At 43.1% G+C, this 25,067-nt stretch overlaps 3 protein-coding genes across 5 annotated transcripts; 1 reads left to right on the plus strand and 2 right to left on the minus strand.

Moving 5' to 3' along the window:
- The first annotated feature begins 105 nt into the window (after nucleotides 1–105).
- On the plus strand, nucleotides 106–3,214 carry cfap126 (cilia and flagella associated protein 126). Of its 2 annotated transcripts, XM_041054089.1 has the most exons (5): nucleotides 106–404; nucleotides 519–581; nucleotides 743–817; nucleotides 971–1,171; nucleotides 2,834–3,214. In XM_041054089.1, the coding sequence occupies exons 1-5, from the start codon at nucleotides 378–380 to the stop codon at nucleotides 3,212–3,214; spliced, it is 747 nt and encodes a 248-aa protein (XP_040910023.1). In that variant the 5' UTR covers nucleotides 106–377. The 2 variants fall into 2 exon arrangements, with proteins under 2 accessions (XP_040910023.1, XP_040910017.1); XM_041054083.1 differs by having other exon boundaries at nucleotides 358–581.
- On the minus strand, nucleotides 1,161–8,727 carry LOC121192382 (alpha-1,3-mannosyl-glycoprotein 4-beta-N-acetylglucosaminyltransferase C-like). 2 transcript variants are annotated; one of them, XM_041054062.1, is made up of 5 exons: nucleotides 8,496–8,727; nucleotides 6,368–6,466; nucleotides 6,061–6,211; nucleotides 5,048–5,302; nucleotides 1,161–4,934 (listed from the first exon to the last, which is right to left on the minus strand). In XM_041054062.1, the coding sequence occupies exons 2-5, from the start codon at nucleotides 6,461–6,463 to the stop codon at nucleotides 4,036–4,038; spliced, it is 1,401 nt and encodes a 466-aa protein (XP_040909996.1). In that variant the 5' UTR covers nucleotides 6,464–6,466; nucleotides 8,496–8,727; the 3' UTR covers nucleotides 1,161–4,035. The 2 variants fall into 2 exon arrangements, with proteins under 2 accessions (XP_040909996.1, XP_040910004.1); XM_041054070.1 differs by lacking the exon at nucleotides 8,496–8,727 and having other exon boundaries at nucleotides 6,368–8,487.
- A 134-nt stretch (nucleotides 8,728–8,861) lies between these two features.
- Nucleotides 8,862–23,526, minus strand: ap4b1 (adaptor related protein complex 4 subunit beta 1). Its single transcript, XM_041065051.1, has 14 exons — nucleotides 23,450–23,526; nucleotides 23,065–23,202; nucleotides 21,870–22,094; nucleotides 21,650–21,780; nucleotides 21,203–21,350; nucleotides 19,657–19,942; nucleotides 19,063–19,161; nucleotides 18,265–18,376; nucleotides 17,561–17,644; nucleotides 17,255–17,358; nucleotides 14,592–14,799; nucleotides 14,195–14,509; nucleotides 10,797–10,949; nucleotides 8,862–10,020 (listed from the first exon to the last, which is right to left on the minus strand). Exons 2-14 carry the CDS (start codon nucleotides 23,175–23,177, stop codon nucleotides 9,518–9,520), a joined length of 2,481 nt encoding a protein of 826 aa, XP_040920985.1. The 5' UTR covers nucleotides 23,178–23,202; nucleotides 23,450–23,526; the 3' UTR covers nucleotides 8,862–9,517.
- Between the last annotated feature and the right edge of the window lie 1,541 nt (nucleotides 23,527–25,067).

The following is a 25,067-nucleotide window of genomic DNA, read 5'->3' on the forward strand; positions in this document are numbered from 1 at the left end:
GAGCAAAGGCACATTTAAACGGAAGCAGTATGTAAGAAATCAAATGGCATGAACGAAAAGAAAGACGCAATATCTAAACATATCATTGGAGGCCACCAGAAGGACTCGGAACACAGCAAATAGGCAGTGATAAAAGTTGTCGATCTATTATATATCACATAATTTATCCACAAAAACAGTCAATAAACCCACTCACCAGCTGTGTTTGTTTTTCCGATGTATTAATTTTTTATTAGCGGTGTGTTCTTTTCTCCAGGAGTGGGTACCTCAGTGTTGCCATGTCCGTCAAGGAAAAGAAAAAAAAAACCTCACTTTGATTGTGTTGCTATGCAACAGGTCAACAAAAACAGACGGGGAGGCTGCGGGAAGAGGCAGACATGTCGTCCAGTTACTCAGCAAATCAGGTGAGACGAATATCTGCCTTCTGACTGATAAAAATGGGGATCAGCAAACATTTATGCTGTCATGTTTCGCTCATACGCCCTGACCCTGACCCAGCTTACACTCTCCACCCTCAGTACGACAGCGCCTTCAAGTCGCAGAGGCTGCAGAACTGGTGTGAGGCTAAGCGCTTAGAAGAGGTAGAGCAGCTTAACGTTACATCAGCAGTCCTGTCCCGTTGTATCACACCAGCTGGATTTTCACTTTGCTGGGTAGTTTCAATAGTAGTACTGTCATCTGAAAATTTAATGAGAGACACGAGTTAAGGTCAGTGTGTGTGTGTGTGTGTGTGTGTGAGCAGAGACCCACTGCACAGGAGGGTCGCACCACCTTTATTGCCAATGACAGAGGACATCTGCTGCCAGGAGTGGTTAAGGTGAGTGCATAGCAAACATATAACTAGCTTTGTAAATGACTACACAAATATATAATATAAACATAAATATATATATATATATATATATATATATATATATATATATATATATATATATATATATATAGACATATTTTATTTATTTTGCTACAGAGAGGCAGTGCATGGCCAAACTTTAGGGGGACCTGGGATCTACCTGCTCGTATCCCAGCCCACCGCATCAACCCTACAGGCCGCTCTGTGGAGGGTCTAAACAGGCTGAAGTCCTGGGGCTTTGACCCACAACATGCTGGAAAGTCTCAACCACACAGCTGCAGCAGAAACGCTGACAGGCAGCAGGATGCTGTCAAACAGGTTAGGCCTGAAGTCTGAAACACGCTTTCTACAGGATATTCAGGAAGCTTCTCTATGAACTCCTGCCTTTTTTGGTCTCATCTTATCTCTTCATGAGATCTGTTTAAAGAGGAGGTACTGTTTTCACACAGTGGATGATTCGTGGGCGTGATGGTCGTCACAGTTAACCACACTGTATAAAGTTCAAGCAGTTTCCTGGTAAAAGGCCTCACACAGGTTTGAGTAAAGACTCAAACCATCTTCACGCAACACGGAGTAAAATTACATGCTCCAGGACAAATACAGTGTTTCCCAACAATGCTACTGATCTGGTACTGTGAGCAGATCAGTACTGTTGCTGTGATTACATCCATCAGCAACTAATATTAAGAGTAATACATTTTATTTGTACTGAACATTTCATTCAATTTATTTATTTTTATAATCATAACAAGAGAAATGAAGCAAATATTATAAAAAAAAAAAAAAAATCAGAGTAAACACACAGTGGCTGTGGGCAGGGGAGGGATCGAGTTCATGACACAATGAACAAGACAATGCATTCCTGAACAAAAAGGTTTACAGGCCAGATTCTGGGAATAAAAAAAAAAAAAAAAGGAGTATGTGGTGCCTGCAGGTGGTGGGCCTCTCAGAGGTGGGGTCAGCTGAGCTGAAACCAGTCCACCATAATGTGGAGCTTGGCTCTGCAGATGAGAGGGACCACTCAAACATTTAATCTGAGGTTGGAGGGTTTAGAGCAACTATTTTCCACAAGTTTAAGATTTGTATGTGAAAGTTTAAAAACAAAATAGGTTTTTGGATGTTTCACATTTTAGACCTAATTCTGATACTGACTGTACTGCCAACTGAACACTCTACAGTTCTTGGTACTTTCATTTAATTAGCCTTATTGTCTTATTTGCTTGTTTGTTTTTTGAGGAGTGAAGGAGAAGCAAAACACAAATAAGATCACAGATTTTTTGGTATTTCTATGTAACTCAGAGTTACTGTGCACTGGACTTGTGTTGCCTCAGATTACTCACAAGAAAAGCTCTCTCTCATCACTCTGCATGGAATAGTATGCAAACTGTCTGTGGCACATATCTGCTCCTGCTTCCTGTTCAGCTTACTGTATTATGCTGGTTATAGATTCTACTAATGCTACAAAAGTGATGATGTCTGTCAGGATATTTTTACAATTTAAGAGTACATTGACCAGGACCGGGGAAACTAAAGCCCCTGAACTGTTTCTGAAACAGTATAAACACTATAATAACCACACTTTTCCTGGAACTTCTTTGATTTGTCTTATCGTAATCATTCCCAGGCACCAGAGGAAAAACACAGACGGGCTTTGAGTATTTCCTCTGAGAGAGCTCTGATGCATCCCATACACAAACTGAAGAGTTGCAAAGCCAGTCTGAGTAGTCAGACTGTCCGCAGCATAAACCACACATGCTCGAGCAGACATTAGGTTTTTATCTAAAGCAGTCAGTGTCTGACACAACTGACCACTGACAAGCCCTTTTCTGTTTTATCTCTTTACAGTGAAACTAACTTTGAGGAAATATCTTCCTTTTACTTCTTTGAAAAGTTGCATTTCTAAGCATTTCTAACCCTGTGGTATGACCAGTAGCTTACAGTGGCTAATGTTAACCACAATTCTTTTCTCACTACTTTCAGACTGAGGGGGACATACAGCAGGACTGTCCTGCTCCATGTTCCACATCCGAGGCCCAACCAGCATCTCAGAACCTCCCTGTTACAGGAGGTGAGAGAACTGCGAGCCAAAACCAGGACTCGCGGGCCGCTGTGGCTGTATCTGTCGCCCAGTCCACTGAAGACAAACAAGCTACTCAGGCTGCTGGGAAAGACAGGCCGCTGAGCCAGTGCTCTGCAGCTGAAGAGGAGCCAGCTGTGAGGCCTGCTGCTGGACAGGAAACCAACAGCAGGCCTGAAACTGGCAAGAGGACGCCAGTGAGCAATGTCTCAGAGAGAGCAGCCAGCCAAGGAGCACCATCGTCCTCCAAGCAGAGACACAGAGACGCACAGCAAGACCAGTGAACTTCTTTCTCTAGTGGATGAAAACAATACCTACAAAAATAAATGCATTTTAACTGTAGCAGTTCTGACTTGATGGCTGATTGAACTCAAATTGTTTCCAACTCCTGAAAGCTTCTTTTAAAATATATTTTTAATGGCTGTATGACTTATCATGATTACTTAGGGAAGCACCTGTATCCTCCCTCCTCTTTCTCTGGGGTTTCTACTTCTGTTTTGGTGACTACTTTATCAGTTTCCATCTATAATGTCTTATTGTTCCGTTGAGGGTATACCCATTGAGCTGACCAGACTAAGAGTGAGAGTTTCAGCGTCATTAAACACTGCAAAAGAATAAGCTATTGTTCTCTCCTCAGTGGAACCAAGAATTGAGCATTAGTACGTGTGTATTTGTCAGTGGTTTGATTAGGAACGCTCCAACATTCTGCTCTCATATACACCACACACTGCCTCTGCCACACAGAACCCTCCTGTCCTCACGATTCATTAGAAAACCATGTGAATTTCAGTGTGAGTGCGAGTTGTTTCCTCCTCCACACCTCAACATTTAGAAAACAATGGACAATACAGAGAGCCACCTCCAGTGCACGGCTCAGCGTCAGAGTCACGATGGATTTACTGGATATACAAATCTCTTCATTATACGGAAGAAACATCACAGAGCTTGGTCAAATATTTTCTTCATACTGACAGTAGCTTTACACACTTTCATTAAGCACTGAATTGTTTCATCAATGAAACAGTTTAACAAGGCACTAAACTTCATTCTGCATACAAGGTCCTGCAGATGAAATTATTCATCTGGAAGGACGAAGAATTGACACCTAAGCTTGGTGCGGAGGTTGCTTTGTTGTGATCCTGATTTTCCTAATAATCACCCAGTCCTTCTGCCCAGCTGTGACTTGTATCCTCAGACAGGAAGAGGCAGATCCATACTTTCTGTCCATCTCCTGCAACTCAAACTTCCCATTTTCTAACACCCCCACTGACTGGAACTCTTGGCAGCTCTTCTCCCCTTTCTCGGTGGTGACCACGTTGTGGCCTATGTCCACCTGAGCTGACTCCAGCAGGTCCTTACCCCCTGACCCTGATTCTACAAATATGCTTGTCACCACTGTGGACTCTGTGAACACCACGGTCAGGTAATTTCCTTTTTCTGGGGAGCGTCCCCAGAAGAATCCTTCCCCAGCGTCCCAAGCCAGTTTGGGGAAGTGTTTCTGGTAGGTGGACATATCAGAATAAACCTCAGCTGTAGGGTTGGTGTAGAAATCCTCCTCAAAGTCCTTGTCCTTTAGCTTGTTGTATGTCCCCTGGAACGAGGAGAAAGTGCCCATATGCTGGAACAGCGAGGGTTTAAAGATGATCGGCTCTTTCTGAGTCAGCAGCTCTCGAAAGTGAGACATCAACCAGTCGCAAGGCATTTCCTGGTAGAAGAGGAAGAGGAAGCGGGCCAGGAGAGGAAGGTGGGCTGATTTGTACAGCTTCCCGATGTAGCCGAGGCTGGAAAATTCCAGCATTGCCCAGGTGGTCTTTTTTGCCTCTTGCTTCTCAACGTGCCTCTTGATGGTGGTGAGGAAGTTTTTGGCAGAGAAGACATCATCCTCAAGCTGGAGGTAGTACTGGCCGAGACTGGCACTGTAATGGATCAGGAAGGAGTAATCCACGTTCTGCTTGGAGCGGAATGATACCCTTGCTGGAGCATCATTGTAGTTTCTCTTTAGACCTACAGGAGAATCAGAGAGACTTCATCTGTATCACAGCCTCATCAAAACAGTCGTCACATTGATGTGAATGAATTTGTATTTGCACACTGGTAGGATCACACAGACACTGCACCTGTAATAGGAGGGTACCAGTCCTGAGGAACATGGAGGACCACCAGCTGGCCTTGTTCCAGCTCTGAGGTGAATACAGTTTTGATCTCCCTGACTGTAGAGACTCTCCAGCTGACATCGAAATCTGCGAGCAGCACGACTACCACCATGGAGGAGCGCTCTTCAGGAGACGACTGGGAGAAGAGGGCCTGCAAGGTGGGAATCAGATAGCTGCCTTTCTTCCTCTTTACCGATGATAATCCAATAGATAAATACCCTGAAACATGTCAGAACAGAAACATGAAGTTTGAGGTTGTAGGTTTTGCTACTCATCTCTAACACTGATTGTACTCTGAGCTGTTTGTCTGGGAAGGATGCACTTAAAGCTGCGATATCCAGCTCCTGCTCCTAAAAAGGATGAATGACTTTTTACACTACTTGAAATTGAAGCATCTTTTATCAATATATACTATCTATATTATCCATACACACTGTGCCAAAAGTTAGATGAGAATTCTTATGGAAGCCAAGTAAATGATGTGATAATCACACACCATGAGTGATCGCTGCGAGATTACGATCTTCTGGCACTGAAGAGTCTAAACTCTATTTTTATTTTTTATTTCTTTAATCTGTTTGAACTCCTCTCCTTTTATGTCAGACTCCACAGTGAGGTCAGAGGTCACTGCCAGCAACAGAGCGGCACAGTCCACAGACAGTCAAATTAGTGTGGACGATTTTATCTGTCACATGCTCAAAGTATGTGGGGTAAATGGAGTAAAGTGCTGGATGGCACACTCTTGGGGCTGTGCTAAAGCCTAGTGTACAATATAGATTAAGATCAAGGATAAAAAGTTAGAGATAAAGAAATACAAATGCATGTGATGTTACACAGGTTTTAAAATGCTCATGTGTTTATTGACCTAGTGTCCTGTGCAATGTTCAGTAAGGAAAAAAAAAACATATCACAGTCATAGTAACAATCGATTCAGCTTCCACCTTAGCATCGCAAAAAAGACTAAGTGTGTCACTCACTTTGTTGAGTAAATGGTGCTCCGGCAAGCAGCTGATAGGACACATTGAGTGGCAGGTAATCTGACTGTTCGACCCAGGACTCCTTACTAACCAACCTCGCTGCTTGCCAAGATAACTCATTTGGAATCTGTTCATGTGGCTTTGTCACGCCCTGCAAAACAAATACCCACATTTTGTAAAGCAAGAGCAGTGCAAGTATAGTTTAAGTGATGCTTTCATGTAAAGCCTCATTTTAAAGCTTGAATTGGACATGACCCTTACTGGCTCTGCCCTCTAAGTGTGTGTGTGTGTGTGTCTGTGTACTTACAGTAATGAAGAAACCTGAATTGCCAATGAAGTACAATCCCCCGACCAGAAGGAGCACCGCCAAAACAAGATTCTTCTTCCTTGAATGACGTCGCATTTCCTATCATATACCCATGCACACAAGGACACACACATGCACACACAGTGGATACCTCATCCATTATACTGGTGTGTAACTTAGTCACAACAACAGTAAATAATTCAGCCAATAGTTAATGAATGTTTCAGAGGGCTCAGACACAGGGACAGGTTGGACGGACTGTGTATTGAGAGGCCTGATTTGGCATAAACGAGCTGCTCACTCCACTGTATACATTTATAAATTCATACTTACTGTGTGTGTGTGTGTGTGTGTCAAATACTGATCAAAGTAAAGTTTAGTCAAGGACATTTCACTGTTAATCTGTTGAACATATCCCTGTGACACTCTGAGCCACCAAATCCCACAACATTGCATGCTATTATGGATCTGCTGGGTGTTCGCTTCACTTGATCAAATCAATAGTCAGAACGTTAATCAGACTCTGCAGAAAAACTTATCTGGCTGCGATTTGTAGGGAAGTAATCACATCTTTATCATTTCATGAACTTGTTGCTTCAAAAGCCTTTTCTCCTAATCCAGTGTTAACACCTGGTCCTGACATCAGCTTGTTCACAAAGCTGCTCCTGTTTTTTTAATCACACACAAAAAAAAGACTGTTTCAACTTGCCTGCACCTGTGTTTAGTTTCAGAACCTCATTTATACAAACTTAGTTTCTATATTGTTTATTCTTAATCATAATTTATAATGCTTCATTCTTTATTAGCATATAATTACTAACAAGTACATTTTTTAGGTTTACGGGCTTATGGCTGAACTTAATTGCACATAATTATATTATCTACGTAATCACAGATTTGGGTAACAGAAAAAAAAAACTGTGATCAAGTAAAGTTCAATATAAAAGCATACTGACAGCTGCTATGACACAGTGCACACAGTGGTCAGCTAATATGTCTAACAATTTACATTGCTAATGTACACTTTGCTTTCCTTTCTTTGTGTTTTCAGGCTCTGTTGCCAGAATACAGACAACAGGTAGGAAACAGGGAAGTACCGTGTGAGCACTGTATAAGGGAAATGAACAGAGTCACCTCTAGATTTATATTTAGCTTAGACAGGAGACACACCTCTCCACTCCGCTTACACTGTCAGGGAAGGCTTTCATTATAGCCCAGGAGTCGTACTAAGATGAGGCCCGGATAGTTTAATGTCCCGTCCCCCCCCCTGGTGTAAGGGCGGGACAGGCTTCACGGCATTTTCAGAGCACACTGCCGTTGTTTTGTCAACAAGTACACTGAGCCTCCGTTACTGACTCTAATTTCAGATCAGGCCTCCTCGGCTATAATTTGTTTATTCTCCTCCAATTCAAATTCTTTTACCAAAAGTATGTGTCGCGCCCAACGCCGAGAAACCAGTTTACTCACATTCCCAAAACATAACTGACAGGACAGGTGTGTGTGTGTGTGTGTGTGTGTGTGTGTGTGTGTGTGTGTGTGTGTGTGTGTGTGTGTGTTGAAGGGCTTGGCAAAGGCGAGACATTTTGACTTAAGAAGAAGAAGAAATGTCTCCATAACTAAGCTGCCGCATGAAAACTGAGGCTACCCCCACAGTGGCGTCTACAGAGGGCCAGTCTAGAGTTAAGGTCAACCACCGACTCTCTGAGTAAAAAGAAAAGTTACTACAGCTGTTGCTGTGGAAGATAACTGTTATAAACTGTTATAAACTCAGGGTTAGATAGCTACTGCTGCCAACCACGGTCCCTGTTTGAATACATATCAGGAAAGACGTGCGGAGTATCACACTAACATCAGCGCGGTTAACCACCGCTAACTGTAACCATTAATTAACTACATTTAAAGCTACGGAGAAGCAGCCTGGCTGAGATGAGATGTAGAAATTACAAAATAAAGCGCCACCGATAGCACGCCTGCCTCAAATGGGTGAGAAATGTTATATAAAAGTTGTCTAAAGGCATCGTACATATGCTAATACAGTCAGTGCACATAGAAAAGTAGCCGGTGTGACTCAGATATATGGTGGAGGAGCTATTAAATAATAAAACTCACGTCCCGCATGTTCACTCACCTCCCTCCGCCACTTCGCTTCAACAGCGCGGCGGCTGACAGTCAAAGTCCGTGGGTTACAGTCCGTATAGCGCTGAGGAGGCACGGAAAATTAAAGAAGACAACGACGGAACGGAGAAAACGACTCGCCCGTTGACAGCTCCTCATTTAACGGCCCCGCTGCAGTGGCCCTGCTCCGTCGTAGCACGGTGCTCAGGGCGTGAGTCCGGGCTCGGCGGTGGTCGCTGTGCCTATATATGAACCAGGTGTGTCGTCAGAGCAGCGTGCTAGCCAACCCAGGCACTGCATTCACACAGTGAGGGAGCTCAGCAGCTTATAATAACACACCTACTGCCTCATAAAAACAAATACACTCATTACAGTGCAACCCACGTGCTTTATTATTTCAAAATTGCTTCATGTGTTTGTGTGTGGGTTTACTTTCAGCTAACTCTTGTTTTTAGAGCTCCCAATATACAAACAAACCAGTGCCCACCAAAATGAAAACGGTATCCTTGATACTTATCCGTTTCTGGGCCCCCATCCAGCTCTGCACGCTGTGATTCATTTGTCTATCTATCATCTTTACATGTGTTTGTTGATACAAAAGTCACACACACACACACACAGATAAACATGGACTCTCAGCAGTGCCCCTATTAGGCCGAACATGGCCTAACCTGAACTATTTTTTAATCTACTTATTATGGCTTGACCATGAAAAAAAAACAAACAAACTTCATACTGAGGAGATTAATGGCCTTCAGCTGAATTTTTCTCTCCCCTGTATGCTCTCTTGTTAACTGACATTTCACTCCTTTAAGGCTCTGCTCTCTTATGTGCAAGTTGTTTGTGTAAGCAAGTTGTGTGGAGATGCGGTTTTCTGTAGTTCCACTTAAGCCTGTCGGCTCAAAATGAGAAGACTTAGGCCTACGCCTGCCTGGGACTATTTTACAGATATGGTTAGGGGATGAAAGCATCTTTGGATGGATGTACAGCAAGAGCAATTTGTTGTGTGTGTGTGTGTGTGTTTATAATGCATATCTAAGCCCTCTCTGAGGACAGTGTTTGCAGTACAGTGGTAAGGATGGAGAGAAACCCCCTCAGAGCTTTTTCATCTCTTGGTTGCTGCTTCAGAGTCACTTTTATTGCTTCTTCTTCTTCTCTGTCTTTTCTTGCTGTCTTTCTCCCACTCAGCTCATCAGCTGCGTCTTCCTCCCCCTCCTTCATTTGTTTGTCTTCCCTGCCCTCCACCACCCCTTCTCTGTCACCTGTGCCTTTTTTGACTCCGGCTTTCTGATTTGCCTCTCCAGTATACAGCAGCTCCCCCAGTATGAGCGTGCTGTGGGCTGTGTCTGCAGAGTGGGTGTGTGTGTACAGATAGACCCTCCAGGGGAGCGTGTGTGGCGGTGTGAAGGCCATCGTCTGGATATTGACCAGCTGCATCGCAGCCTGAAGGCTTTGTGGGGAACAGTGAGGTATAGCGGGGCACTGGACACCTTCTTCGATGCTCACATAATCCTCGTCCTCTTTCACTTTCTCAGGACCTGACCACAACAAAACAACATAAAGCAAAGTCATTACCAGACGCTTTTAAAAATGAAACTATTTGGCTGACATTTAACACAGTTTCTAAGATTATTATTATTATTATTATTTGAGCATTTCTGCTTTGTTTGATAGAGACAGTAAAGAATGATGGGAAAGGCAGGGGACAGGCACCAAAGGGCCCGGGCTGGATTTGAACTCCTATTTGCTCAGTGAGCTAATGAGGCACCTCCAGAGTTATAATACTACAGTTAAAGGTACTAGACTGAAAATCTGATTTGAGTACATAAACATATTCAGCAAAATGTAATTAAAACATTACAACTAAAAGAATTTGACGCAGAAAAACGGCATGTGTGACTTTTATATATCATATCATTACATTATTATTACTCCTACATTAAAGTGTAAGCAATATTTTAATGTAATAGCTAGTTAAGGTTGCTCTACTTCTATAGAAAAAAATCTAAATTTGTAAAGAAACTAGCTGCTTAAGCTGTTAGATCAATGTAGTGGGGTATAAAGTACAATATTTCCCTCTGAAATATAGAAACTTGTTTAAGTACAAATTTGTACTTAAGTACAGATGTTGAGTAAATGTACATAAATACATTCCACCCTGGAGATTTCACACTGCTGTACAGTTTTTTTCAGCAGGTCTGTTTGCTCCCACAAACCAAAACTCCTGGCCCAATGAAGAGGAAGCTTTCAGTTAGAAAGAATCTCTGAGATGCGTGGTGAATGTTTACAATATAACCTCCTTCCATTTAATTACCTTGCTCAGCATGCAAAGCCTGTCGCCACAGCCACAGGCGCTCAAACTCCTCTGGGCTGAGAGCCGGGGAGAGGGACAAGCTGAGGGGGACTGTGACGCTGGAAGCCAGGACATCAGCGGAGGAGTCTGTACACTGGTTGGCACTGACTGAGCCTGGAGAGGACAGGGGAGAGGACAAAGAGAGGAAGAAGGGGAGGACACCGGGAGGGAAGCAGGGGAAAGAAGAGACAGGGGGATAAGAATGCAACAACAGGGAGCCAAGCAGTGGACAGAGGGACACAGAGAGAAGGTTGAAGTAAGAGGGAGAATTAAGAGAGTTAGGAGATATTTGTGAATAAAAACGTCACTGTATTCCCAGAAATGCACCCCAATCTTGGAAAAGCAAAACTTTCTGAGTCTTTGACCAAAGTAACACAAATTAGTGTGTAAGTCTGAGCCACATGGCCTGAAGATATCTGTGACCCTCAGTGACCTTTCTCAGTAGGGACGAGTGAACTACAGTGTCTTCTGAAAGTATTCACACCCACTTACTGACTGCATACAGTTTTGTGTTAGAGGTTCTTTTTAAACAAATGCATTCACTGAATTTTCAAAAATAGTTCAACACATACTGTATATGTACTAAACAGTAAAAAGAGAGCAAGATTTAAAAAAAAAAAGATAAAAATAAGCAAACAAATAAGAAAGCAGATCATGACACATAATATAGAATATTCAAAAACCTTGTACCAGTGACGCCAACACTGAAAAGTGGCTGATGATGTGTCAGTCTTGTTCTAGGGTTATGTTATTGTTGGTTGGTGGCATGGCTACAGGGATGGAAATGTCTGGCAGCGTTGGTTGGTTATTCGGTTCACCCCTTTGGCCTACACTAAAATATCTCAACAATCATTTGACAGATTGATATGACATCTGGTACAGATATCCATGGAGACCAGGAAACTATAAAGCCATAAAGTCTAATGACTTGAAAGATCCCATGACACCAGTAGATCCAAGTCTTATCAATCATTTATCCAGTGAAACATCGCAACATTTATTAGATGGAGTACCAATAAAAGTTGGCATGAGCATTGACCCCATCTGCCCCTTAATGTTTCACCTAGGACGGTTACCAGGTTCTCCTGTTTCCAGGCTTTATGCCAAGCTAAGTTAGTCAGCTGCTGGCTCCATCTTTACACTGAATGCACAGACAAGACAGTGGTGTCCATCTTTTCAACTAACTCTCAGCAAGAGAGTTACAGTCGCCACTGAGTTCTTGGTCCCCTCCCTGACCTCAGACCCTTCTTGTCAGGGGTCTTGTCAGGTTACTGAGTTTGCCCAGACAGCCAGTTCTACAAAGAGTCCAGCAATGGAGCTCACTGTGCTCCTAGGAACATTCAGAGTACAGTTCGATCACATGGCTTGGTTTTTGGTCTGACATGCACTGGGAATTGTGGGAACATACACAGATGTTGGCCTTTCTAAATAATGAAAAGAATACGAAAATACCGATCAAGTTCTAGAGATATCTAAAAGCCCTGAATACTCACTCTGAACGCATGTTTGTGCCTTGCCGTTATGGGTTACTGTGTGTAGAATCTATGCCGAAAAAAGTTTTAAATGACACTTGTAACACAATAAAGTGTGTGAAAACCTTCTGAAGACATTTTACTTTAAGCCTGTAAAGAGACAGTCCCTACTGCATATTCTCACTGGATATCATTTTTCAAAACGGTTTCAATTATGGTAACACCACTATCATTTTTGGCTTGAGTACAAAGCTTCATTGGCTCTATAGCTGCAGTTCCTTTTTCAAGCCAGTTGCATACTCATCAGCACTGAGATTAGATAAGGACTTCTGTTACTGCAGAGAAAGTGCAGGCCAAAAAACAAGTTATGATAAGCAGAGATACCAGCAGCTTGCCAAGAAGCTGGTGAATGAGTGGAACTCACTGTTAATCAACCTTAATAGCCATGTTTTGTTCCTGTGAGGCAGTAAAACCAGACTGCATATAGGTTATATTATCCACAGCCAAGCATAATGTTCAGAGAACCAACCATCCCCCAAAACACACAGCAGAGGCTAAAACCAAAAGCAGAGTTAAACACTGTTACAGCCAATTAAGCTGCTCAATGACTCTCAATCAATCTTATATCAACACGCCTAAACTATAACAAGCTAATTTAATCAAACAACCACCAGCTGTTTTCAACAAATTATATATGAGAAACTCACTAGTGTTGCTTACTTACAAATAAAACCTTCTGTCTTTTTTCTGCTTGGTGATGTTTCCCAATGAACGATGCTAATTTAACTAGCAGAGCCTGTTATGAATGGCTGCTGCCACGGCTGTGGCCGTGATTAGACTGAGGCTGTGGCCATAGCTATGTTCACTGTGGTTGTATCCACTGCTGTAGCTCTTATGATTGTCAAAGCTGTGACACATAGGATTTTAATGTGTAATATAATGTGAATTGACACAATGTTGGTTGTGCATTGTGGCGAAGCTATTCCTAAACTCCTTAGGTGTACTGATAACACCCATGTCTCATCTAATACAAGTACAAAGTTCAAACCATTAAACACTGAGTGTCTGGCTTTACAACCCTGTCTTGGCCAATGATACTATCTTGGGTGCTTTAATGAGGAGACATGCAGTCACAATCAAAGCCACAGGTAAAGTCACAGCTACACCAATAACCATAACTGCAGCCCGGCCACAAAGATAGCCACAACACTGTGTTAACACACAGATGAAGCCACAGTAATGGTCTCTGAATGAAGAAGAAACAGATGCTGATTGTGGTCTTTGAATTTGTCCCCTTATCAGGGATGCGGTCTTTGATAGGCTGGACCAAACTGGACCCTCTTCCTCTCAATATTTTGACTTAGGTCACCCACTCCAGCTAAATTGTAGTGCATATGCAATGCTTTCTTTGAAGAACTCACTGATGTTATCACATCTTAATCTGCCTTTCATCACAGCTAGAACCTGCGAGCTTAATGCTCACACTATACAGCTGTCAGTGTTAGCAGGGATCCCCCAGTGAGGTTTGTCCAATTAAGCTTATTAAGGAAGAGACCAATTCAGGCTTAAAACCAGACTTAATCCTTACAGTAAAAAAAAATAATCAGGCCGGGCATTATTAGCTGCATCTTTCATTTCTCCTTCATGACTCTTGAATCCTGACCTTCTCTTCAAATAAATCCAACGCAACATCCACTGACTGTCTGACTGTCTAACTACAACTGCTGTCTGAATCTGATTGGCTGTGTCTTCATCAGTCTCTTAGCTCACAGTGGCAACAATACTAGGAAAACATTTCCATCATTCTGAGAAATACTGTAAACACTTTTACTAATGGCCTTCAGGCTCTGACACTGTATAATATACACAATCAATATCGTCACTCACCTGAATTAAGTTTCTCGTCATGGCTGCAGCTCAGTGTCTCTGAGAGATCGGTGTTAGGCTTTGGGTCAAAGGTCACATGTTCAGGGCTTCCTCTGCTGGCTGACTCTGTCTCTATGGAGCCCTGCCTGAGAGGCGCCAGAGTGTTAAAGCTGAACGCCCACTGGCTGATGGACTCTGCAGGACGGCCAATCAGAACGCCCAGGGAAGGGTCTGACCTCCGACCCTGGAGGGCCCTTCGTGTCTCTTCTATCCCACAGTGCAACAGGTTGTAGTAGAGAAGTGCCTGGTCACGTACACACATGTCCGTCTCCTCCTCTGGAAAACACGAGTGTTAACAAGGACATTTCTGTTTCTCTTACACACACACACACACGCACGCACAGACACACACCCCTACCAATGCAGTAGTGCAGCAGTCTTCCAAGCATGTCCTGCGTCTCAGCAGGCCGGCACAGAAACAGCCTCATGGTGGCCGTCAGCAGCTCCATCTTGACTCCCAGAGAGGCCTCGCTCCTCACCCCATCGATGAACACCTCCATTGTGTAGGGGGCACTGGAGATTCGCTCCCCGTACACACCCAGCAACCACAGCAGGGCCTGCCTGCCCTGATGGAGGAGGATGAGGGGAATAAGCAGAGGATCAGACTAAATTTAAAGGAACACCGAACACCCACTGAGACGCTGAGAGTTAAAGGCTCTGAACAGAGTTTTGCAGGGAGTGTGGCAATGTGAGTGACTCACGAGATACATGAGGCCACCGAACGCCAAATGCTAATGAGGGCAGAGACACACTGTCTGCAGTGAGCTGGGTGGGGGCACCAGCTTCCATTTCATTTCTTTCAGAAGCAACAAATTGAGAGGAGTAACCAATCACTCCTGAGATCGGCTGTATAAACTGCAACCTGACAAAACAACAACAGTGGAAGTGAACTGCATTTGGACTGACAGCAGAATCGGCCTACAGGAGGCTGTGTTGCCAGGTTGGGTGAGGATAAATGAGCAAAGGCTGGGATATACTTGATTGGAACAGGTTTGTACAAACAACTTTGTGTGAAGGCAAAGCTGTTGTTTAGCTGTTCCAAACAGGTTTACACTCAAAGACGGGACAAAAGGCAAGGCTTTGTACATATTGTGCAAATAGGTATAATGGTGCATGTTTACAGAGCCTTTCTGCTTCTAACATAAGATCCTGTTATCGAGGTCTGCACATCAGCAAACAAACCACAGAGAAAAAGAAGCAAGGAAATGGTAGAAACTGATAATATTATTATTACAGTCTAACCAGACTAAGGCAATGTTCACATGTAAACATCTAAACTTGAGCTGTCAGTGTGCAGTTAATGTCAAAATCAGAGAAAGAGCAACAGGACTGAAAGACACACATACTGTACAGTGGTGGAAAAAAGTTTTCGGACACCCCATGCATTTGTGATATATCGCATTAACAATCACTCTTAGGTTTCCAAGTGCAATTTGTTTTTGTACAGTCACAGCCACAATAGTAAACCAATCCTAAAATCAGCCATTAAAAAATTGATCAGCTCCATGAAAATTACTTCAATAAAAAGGATGAAGATCATCCTTTTTATTGAAGGCGATTTTTGTTAGGGTGCTTTGTGTCTATATAAAGCCAGCACATTTGAAAGTTCTTCAGATCCAACATGGCTAACACAAGGAACTTAACACAAGAAACACACCTAAAGATAAAGATTCTCAGCCAGGAAGGACACAGCTGCTGCCAGATAGCCAGACAGTGCAGATGCAGTCCTTCAGCAGTTGGTTTATTTATTTTTTGTTCAGTTTCGAACACATTCTTTGCTATTTGTTAACTTGGATACCGACAATGTTGAGAACTTGACATGTTGACACCATCAAGAATTTAGTTTTGCTGTTTTTTTCTTGATAACAAAAGAAATCATTTGTTTTGTTTGTGTCTGCCTGATGCAGCCACACCTTGTGAAATACAAAACAAGATTTTTCTGCAAATATTTCATGATAATATTTTGAGATGGTGTAAAATTTTAAGGGTGTCCGAAAACTTTTTTCCACCACTGTATGTAGCCTTACACACCTCAGTCTGGTTTCTCTCTGAGTATCGTTTATGAAAGTGCGTCACAAAGGCTGTGAAGTTCAACCAAATGCAAAGTGCTGTTTTCACATAGAAACAGAAGGCTAGTGGTGGTGGAGGAAAGAACATCTGATTTTTAGGTCACAGGGAACATATTGTGTGTTATGTTCATTTTTTTTTTTACTTTGGTTACTAGTTAGTTTCCATATTTGGATTAATAATTAACAAAGTATAATTAACAAAGAAATGATGATTTACTATTATAGATAAAGATGAGATAAGACTTTAGATTCTTGGGGGGAAATTTACAAGCCACCCTGCAGTAAAAAAACTATTTAAAATGAGCTCCACCTTTACCTGTAATATAAATAAAATAAATATATATTGATATAATATATTAATATATAATATAATTATATATTTTATTTTAAAAAAATCACTCCAGCATGAAAACAACATACTGCAGCTCTGCAAAACAAACAACCAACAGGACGGCTTAGTTGTGGTGAACCTGCAAAATGCCACTGAAAGAGAAGACAAATTACTGCAGGTGATGGAGAGCCTTTTATCCCTCACAATCTCTCCATGTGTACAATGCAGTACTAAAACTGTAACTCAGCAATGGCCATGATTTGTTTATGCAAAGTATTCATGCTGTGCATGAAAACATACTTAAGAAACATACTAAATGCTGAAATTAAAACAGAAAGGTGAATGGGAATAATTTAACCTGCTCTATTCTCCTATTCAATTATATTTAAGAGATAAATATTTGCTTTTTTACTTCATCTACTAGTTATAGTTCCTAGTTACTTTCCTGCTAAATCACTTAAATATGATGCTTTGTCATCGATGAAACCACCCATTTAATGTGATTGTCCAAATTCTGAAGGGACCGGATTTACTATGGACCTGTTGTTCAGACACAGATGTGACGTGTTCTGCCCCCAGACAGAGTTTCATTAGTGTGAGTGTTTGCAGGGTGTGTCTGACCTGACTGTCCTGCAGCGTCTCCTCACAGCCCTCCACCGCCAAACACACTGTGTCGCTACACTGAGGACACACCCAGACCAGATCGCGCATTGTCTGCACCACAGCTGAGGAGTGGGGGTGGAAGGGAGGGAGAGAGAGAGAGAGAGAGAGAGAGAGAGAGAGAGAGAGAGAGAGAGAGAGAGAGAGAGAGAGAGAGAGAGAGAATATGCGAGTGGCTCTTTTGACTCTGACAACCACCTAAAAACAAAAAAAAAAAAACAGCATGCATGCAGTGATACACACTGTACACGAGGAAATGGGTTTTACCAGAAGTGATGTGCTCCTGTTTGAGGCCGAGCAGTCCCGTAAGGATCTCTAGGCATCTGTCACTGTAGCTCCGTCCGATACGACCTGCACCCAGTCATGACACAATAACACAGTGTGATCACACAGGGCAGAAGTGAGGCCCATCAAACAGAGCAATACATAAAAAGAGATGCCAAATTAGAGAGTAGGGTATTAACCTCAGGAAATCTAACGCTCTCGCTGCTGAGTGACGAGACTTTAAAAACATCGTGCCTTTAAAAGAGGCTCCACTGAAAATACCAGACTTTCAGACTTGGTGTCTAAACTGAGGGTGCAGAATGCTTCCTTTATCATTCTCTAGTTACTGTTTAACAAGTTTGATGAGGACAGTGTTGATCTTTGTATTATAGGGAAGTGGTGTTTGAAAGGAAATGAAGGGACAAGCACCATTCGGAGTGAACAGAGCCAGGTCATATTTACCATAGAAACAAGCACAAACTGACTCATACTCCGAGAGCATGAAAACTTGATCTGTGATATTTGTCATGAAGGTTTGCAGATGGCTGAGTATAAGACTGTAAAAGTGTGTTACTGTAAGCTGGAAGAATAGAGGATATGAGATACTGAGTGTTTGTCTTGAAATACAGATGTAGTGAGTGTCTGCATGGTCATGCGTTATACTGCCACAAAACAACAGGAGTGTGTTATGGTGGTGGGGGGGTTACCTATGGCTGAAATTGCAGCCTGGGCAGTGTCAGTGTTGACATCCGTGCAGTATCCTCTCAGCTCATCCAGCAACATCGCTACATTCTCGTCATTCACCAGCTCCACCAGCACCTGCAACCACAACAGCACCAGCTTCGCTAAAACGAAAGCACCGTATAATTTCGTCCTGAGCCCTTTGTGACACCAGGGAACAGAAATACACACATTAAAAGCATTAAAGTGCTGCACAAACTGTTGTCAGTCACCAGAGTCTGATGATACAGGATGATAATGGGGACAAAACAGGCAATCAGTGAATTTCCTGTCAGTCTGTGTCACTTCACATTTACAGGAACATGAACTGGATCAGAACTAAAATACGACAAATGTCATTCTTTCCCTTGGTCCGGATCAAATGAACCGAACTGTGTGAAAACACCCTGAGAATCGCACACTTTCACTCTGTGGACCTGAGTAAAGCAGACTCCCAGCAGAGAACCATGAACCTGGGGCCATGAAAGCATAAGCATGTTCAAAGCCTAGAGTGGAATAGTAGTGAACAAGACTGACTGCTCAGTGAAAGTCAAAGCTGTCTATGCACATCCTGCTCCCTCTCTCTCTGACCTATAAACACCAGCGAAGAAGGAGCTTTCATGGCAAGAATCGACCTAGCCTCTCACCTACATTCTGGTGGAGAGAGGAAAGTCTGTGGCTTCATTTGTTTTGGTTGTACAACATAACACAAACAACAAAATGCAGCGTAGCTATGCTGAGATTAGAAAGGTCACAACAAAGACGTCTTTGAGTGAAGAAGTCACCTGCATCTTCCTCTGCTTGATGAAGGCCGGCTCAGCATAGCCACAGAAGAAACGCTTGTAGTGCGCCCCCATCAGGCCAGGGACAGAACGCAACAGCAACTAGAAGAGGAGAAAGTCACACTTTGATTTCTTCAAGTGTTTCCACGCATCCATCTGATGAACTGGGGAAAGCACTGATGCTGTAAATAATACGCTTTGCATTTCTACCTCCAGAACACCAACACCACACACACACACACACACACACACACACACACACACACACACACACACACACACACACACACACACACACACACACACACTATCTGTAAATGTATGAGGGGTAACTGATAAGCTTTAGAAGGAGTCAGTTTTTGATTTTGTGTACCTCTAATATTAATTATTTGTGTGATTTTAATTATTTACTAATTTAATTTTTCTTCTTTTTCTAATGACTTTGGTTTTCTTTTTCTTCTTCTCTATTAACACAGGAACAGGGAACCACTGTAGGCACGGTGAGATAGAAGTCATTGGACGCCCACAGTATCAAATGCTGTGTTGAACACACACCTTTACACCCTCTAACTCCAAACCTGAATTATTCACACTGACCTGGATGTGGCAGAGAGCGGCGAACCTAATCTCTCTGGACACGCTCCCACAGGTGGCCAGCAGGGGTCCACGTACTCGCTCCAGGGCCGCAAGACTGACAGCAGGCAGGCCAGAGCAGAGGCCGAGGAAGAGGCTGAGGGTGGCAGCCATGACTGGGGGGTGGGGGCTGACCAAGGACGCGTCCAGCAGGGACAGGATGTCGAAGAGCTCGTCCTCAGACTGAGGCCGGTAGCGCTGGAGGATTCTCAGTATCTCACACTGACCCCAAATGTCACACTCCTTCAGTCTGGGAGAACAGACACACACACACACAGACTTGTAAGCCTTCAACCTCACAACATCATGCTCACTCTGTCAATGGTAAAATTAGGAACTAAAAGAACAAACAGTAAACTGCTAAAACAGGTTGATGTTAAATCTTCATGTAATGAGAAGCTATGGTGTCTATGGTGTCCACCTTCCACCTTCAGGAGGAAGCAGTGGGCTTGGTGCTGGTGCCACAGGTGGGGTAGAGAATAAGGAAAGCATTGTTGGAGACGATCTTTTCACAGGATTTGTTTACACTAAGAAAAATACAGGATATCACCTGTCGCTGTCATCTCAAGGCTGGGATGAAAAGAGTGATACCACTCTCATATATGTCCATGAAATATGAAGCTGCACATGGGAGACAGTCAGCCTATGTTAGCTTAGGAAGTCACTGCCCCCAGCCAAGAATTAGCCCAACACATAACTCCTCATTAAAAACAACAACAACAAAAAAAACATGGAGTTTTTATATTGTTTTTACCTTCGGACAGAGCCTGCTCCAGGTCTTAATGCACTGCTATCTGTGGTAAATGTACTGGTATCAACAAACTGATTTGAACTAAATATCCCAAAGAAAACAACCTGTGGTTTTACAGCGGCCTGATGTGGAGCATCTTTAGAAAACTAAAGACCTGAAATGCTTCACTGCTGACACTGGCTGAGAGAGAGAAATCTGTCAGGAGGCACGGGGAGGAAATCTGGCTGTTCTTGATTTGATTAAACAGTCTGGAGATGAACGGCTGATGTTTGTACACACAGAGACAGACTCAGTACTGCACATTAAGGCTCTTGTTTGCATTTACTAAGAAGCATATGAAGAAGGACATGTAAAAACACTCCATATTCACCGCAACACTCTGTATGTTACACACTTATCTCTCCAGTGGCTGAGCTGTAATCTGGTTACAGGTTATATGTCTAACCCTCCTCAGATTAGATGAGAGGATGAAAGATGGCGAGCACAGAACAAACAGGTACGAGACTATAACTGCTGCACTTTGGCAGACGTTTGTGTGTTTGTGTTTGCCAACCGCCTCTGTCACTAACAAGAACATCACCATGTGGTACAGCAGTGAGTGACCATTTAATCCAGTATTTAGTAGTGATTTAACCCTCCCAGACCCCCGTGTAACATCATCTTCAGACAGTTATTCATGCTAACACTCAGCGATGTGTATAAACTTCCTTCCTTTGACAGCTATCATTTGGCATCATGATCCTCTGACTCTGGACCGACCTGTTGAGGAGGTGATGGGTGATGGGTTTGTTGATAGCCACTCCTCCCTCGTCCTTCAGGATCTCCTCCAGGGCTCGGAGGCAGTTCACCATCACCACCGGATCTGGGTCCCTCAGCATGCTGTACAGCTCGTTCACCACTGCAGCATCTGCATTTACAAACAGGCACATACACATCAACAATAACTCGGCCCTTTTCTTTTTCTTATGCACTGTTGTTTATGAGCAGTAACTGATGACTGTTTGTAGATCATGTGTTTCAATCAGTTCAGCGTTTATGGGCTCACGCTCAGTATTTTTCTACTATTTTTCTGAACTGTATCTGCTTCATAACAAAGTTTTTCTCAGCACTGAAATCCTGCTGGAGATTTGAAACTTCAAGCCTGCCTCTCTCTTCCATGCACCTTACAGTCAGGTGAAGCTGTCAAAGCCATCCATCCTTCCCTACCTATCTCTGAGGTGGTTTGGAGATTGTGCAGTTTAGCCCAGCCAAGTACAGCCACTCGTCGCACACAAGCCGCCCTGTCCCTCAGTCCTGCTGTCAGAGGCTGCTCCACGTACTCCACCAAACTGGGTAACCTGGACGCACAGACACACAGCCTAATTATTCCACCAATCACAGCCTGATGTGACAACTTGTACTGAGGCTGATGTGTGTAACAGCTCACCTGAGGTTGGTCATGTTCCTCAAGGCCAGGCTGCGGACCATGGGGTTTGGATCCTGACAGTCTTTCCTCAGGGTGTTGATGACCAGCAGAGACAGCTCTGGGTTTAACGTGGCGTAGGAACACAGGAAGACATAGACCAGCTTCTTCTGGACTACGTCCACTGTGGCACAGGCTTTTACCATTTCACTGAACAGGCCTGATACATCCACACCCTGTGACATCGCCCTGACACAGAGAAAGGGAGGCAGAAAAAAGGAGAGAGAGGGAGGAGCACAGAAAAGAGAAACAAGAAGGAAAAAGTGGGAAAGAAGATGGAGAGGAGGGGCAGAATGAGAGGAGAGAGGAAAATTGGGGAAAGAGCAGAAAGTAAGGATCCATGGGGCAAAAGGAGAAAAGGGAGGACAGTACACAGAAAAAAAAAAGAAAGCGTGACACAGTGAACAAAACACTGTGTGACACAGATAGTCTGTGCTCTCTGAGTATTCCACCTCATAACTGTGAAGAAACCCAGACGGGGCCTTAGGCTAAACAGCACAGAGTTCCAGGAAGAAGAAAACCAGACTCTGCTGTTAAACTGAAAGTAGAGCTTTCGGGGCCTAAAGGTGAAATATGATGTGGAAGCCTGGACACTTGGGGATACTTGGATTTAAGGGACTATTTTCTGAAACAGAAGAAGGCTGGTCTCAAAATACCTGGGCCAAGGTACACATTTCTACTGACTGTACAGTTAATGCTCATATTGTATTTTCAGAAAGTTTTAGATTTTGTTTACTTCGATCTTGTAAATATATCTTTTGCTATTTTATTTTAAAAGCTTTCACAGGTTAACCAATAACAATTTTAACAATATTTTAAGTGTGATTTATGAGATTCACTGTATTTTGAATCCAATATTCTTTTTTGTTAAAGCCATAAAGTCTGATTTTATGTACTGATTTCAAAGTAAGGATTTTAATATTCACTGAACCAAACACCATCATCACCTTTGTCCGTTCCCTCGGTCTCCCTGCTCCAGTTTATCCTTTTTCTTTTAACATGTTGGGGTTTTATGTCTTTCCATATTTGCAGACAAATGTATACATAATGCAGGTAATTCCAAAGGGATCACGTTATCTTGTCAGGGTAAACCGCTGTGCCTGATGGGTGAGCAGAGGGTGGAGAGCAGTGTGTGTGTGTGTGTGTGTGTGTGACCCACCTGATGACTTTGAGGATGGTGTTCCTGTAGCGCAGCTGGTCAGACTGGACGTTGGGGTTGGTCAGAGCTCTCCTCAGCTCCCTCACCGTGTCCTCGCTGCCCAGGTAAGGCATGATGTCCGCAGACAGCCAGCTGGCTCTGACATTAAAGTAACACACAGTGATGACAGAAGGTGACTAACGGGCCTGCTGAAGCTGACTGAAAGCAAGGCAACACACGTTTAACGGCGTTAGAGCAGAGTGATCACAGAGTAAGTCAGGCTTTTATCGTCTGAGCGAAACACTTTCACTCACTGACACGCGCGTCAACCTTGCAAATTTAAAATATCTATTACATTTCTCCATTTTTAACACATGGCTTTTTTTGTAACTTTGACAACCATTACCGTTTAACACTTCAAACAGGAAACCTCATTCACAACACTGCTGAGATGACTGGATTGTTTACACCGTGCGCACTTCCGCCTTTCTTCTTCTTCTTCTGCTCTTAGCGCCCGTGTTTAATTGCATGCTGCCATCAGCTGGTCGGAGCAGGTATAACACTCTGTCATTCAGCAACAGGACAGGCGCTTTTTCTACCTTAACAACAACAGAAAATACAACCTGTTCCTCTCCCAGATCTGTGGAAACACAATGTTTAGTTCAAGCTGTTAAGGATGAGTGTGAAGCTCCTGCGATGTTGTTGTTCAGCAGAGGCCAGTGATGGAAAAAGTACTCAGATCTTTAACTGAAGCAAAAGTAGAAATACAATACAATCCATCAAAAGGAAAACTCTGCATTCAAAGTGTTGCTGAAGTAATAGTAGATAATGTACTTACACTCAATCCTGTTTCAGTGAGAAATATTGTCCTGCTAAACAAACTGCTCCTACTGACCTCTGTTTGTTTCACTCTGTGCAGTGTCACATTATGTACTCAGCAGAGTACACACTGCATGTTCATTCACTTCTGCCTGAAGACCCAGAAACCAACCAGCTGTCATTTTCTGGAGTGCATGCTGTTTGCACAGTGATTAGTCTGTGGTCATTACATCGTACTCTGATTTGTTTAAGAAGGCACTATGTACATCAGCTGAACTCATATATTTAATGATAAAGCAGGAACAGGAGCCACTTTGTCTTTACTTTTTATACTTGAGTGATGTTCCACTGTGATAAAGGTTTGCTGGTGCATGGATTCCTTTTCATTTAAAGGACCAGAGGGTAAATTCTTTACGATATGGTCACCTTTCATAGGTGGTTAGATTTTAGATTACACCTGTGGTCTAATTTAAACCCAGCCCCTGTGTCTGTCTGTGTCTGCTTCTGGAAAACTATCCTCCCTTTTAAAAAACAAACCTACTGTTGAACTCCTCGGGAGCTCCCAGTCATGCATCTCATCTGCATGATTTTGCATGACGTCGCTCCAGACAGGCATCTTCAGGCAACCTGACAGTGAACAAAGGTTTGGGACTGAATGGATCAGTGTACAGTCATTTGCATCCTCGTCTCTAGTTCAGCTGGCAGATCTTAAAGGTGTACCACAGTGATTTAAAGTACATGAGTTGGAGGACTTTTAAAGAGAATGATCTAAATCTGTGCCACACAGGTGGAGCGGTCCCTCCCTTTAGTCCCTACAATAGTTCAAGCTCCAAAAACAATGGATCCTACTATTCCCAAGTTGATAGTCTTTTTTTTGCTAAATCCTCCTCCCTGCCTGGTGATGACAACTTTGTGTTAAAAAGTTGTTGTCTCACAGTCCCATCAGGGTTATGTATAGAATCTGAAGACAGTTGTGGGGCTGACTGTTTCTGTTGTTAGGCTCCTGTCAATCAGACACAGACACACCTATGACTTTTTTCCTTTAACTGCTATTATTCCATATGTAACCAGGAATGATACATTGTTTAGCACAAAAGGTCGAGGTGGTGTTTAAGAGCCAGAGAAGACATTATACACAGACTGAATACTATTCCTCAAGAGCAGCCAACGGAGCTTCATGAGTAAAATTGGTGGAGTGGCCCTTT

Source organism: Toxotes jaculatrix, chromosome 2 (assembly GCF_017976425.1).
Source record: "Toxotes jaculatrix isolate fToxJac2 chromosome 2, fToxJac2.pri, whole genome shotgun sequence".
Taxonomy (NCBI): domain Eukaryota; kingdom Metazoa; phylum Chordata; class Actinopteri; family Toxotidae; genus Toxotes; species Toxotes jaculatrix.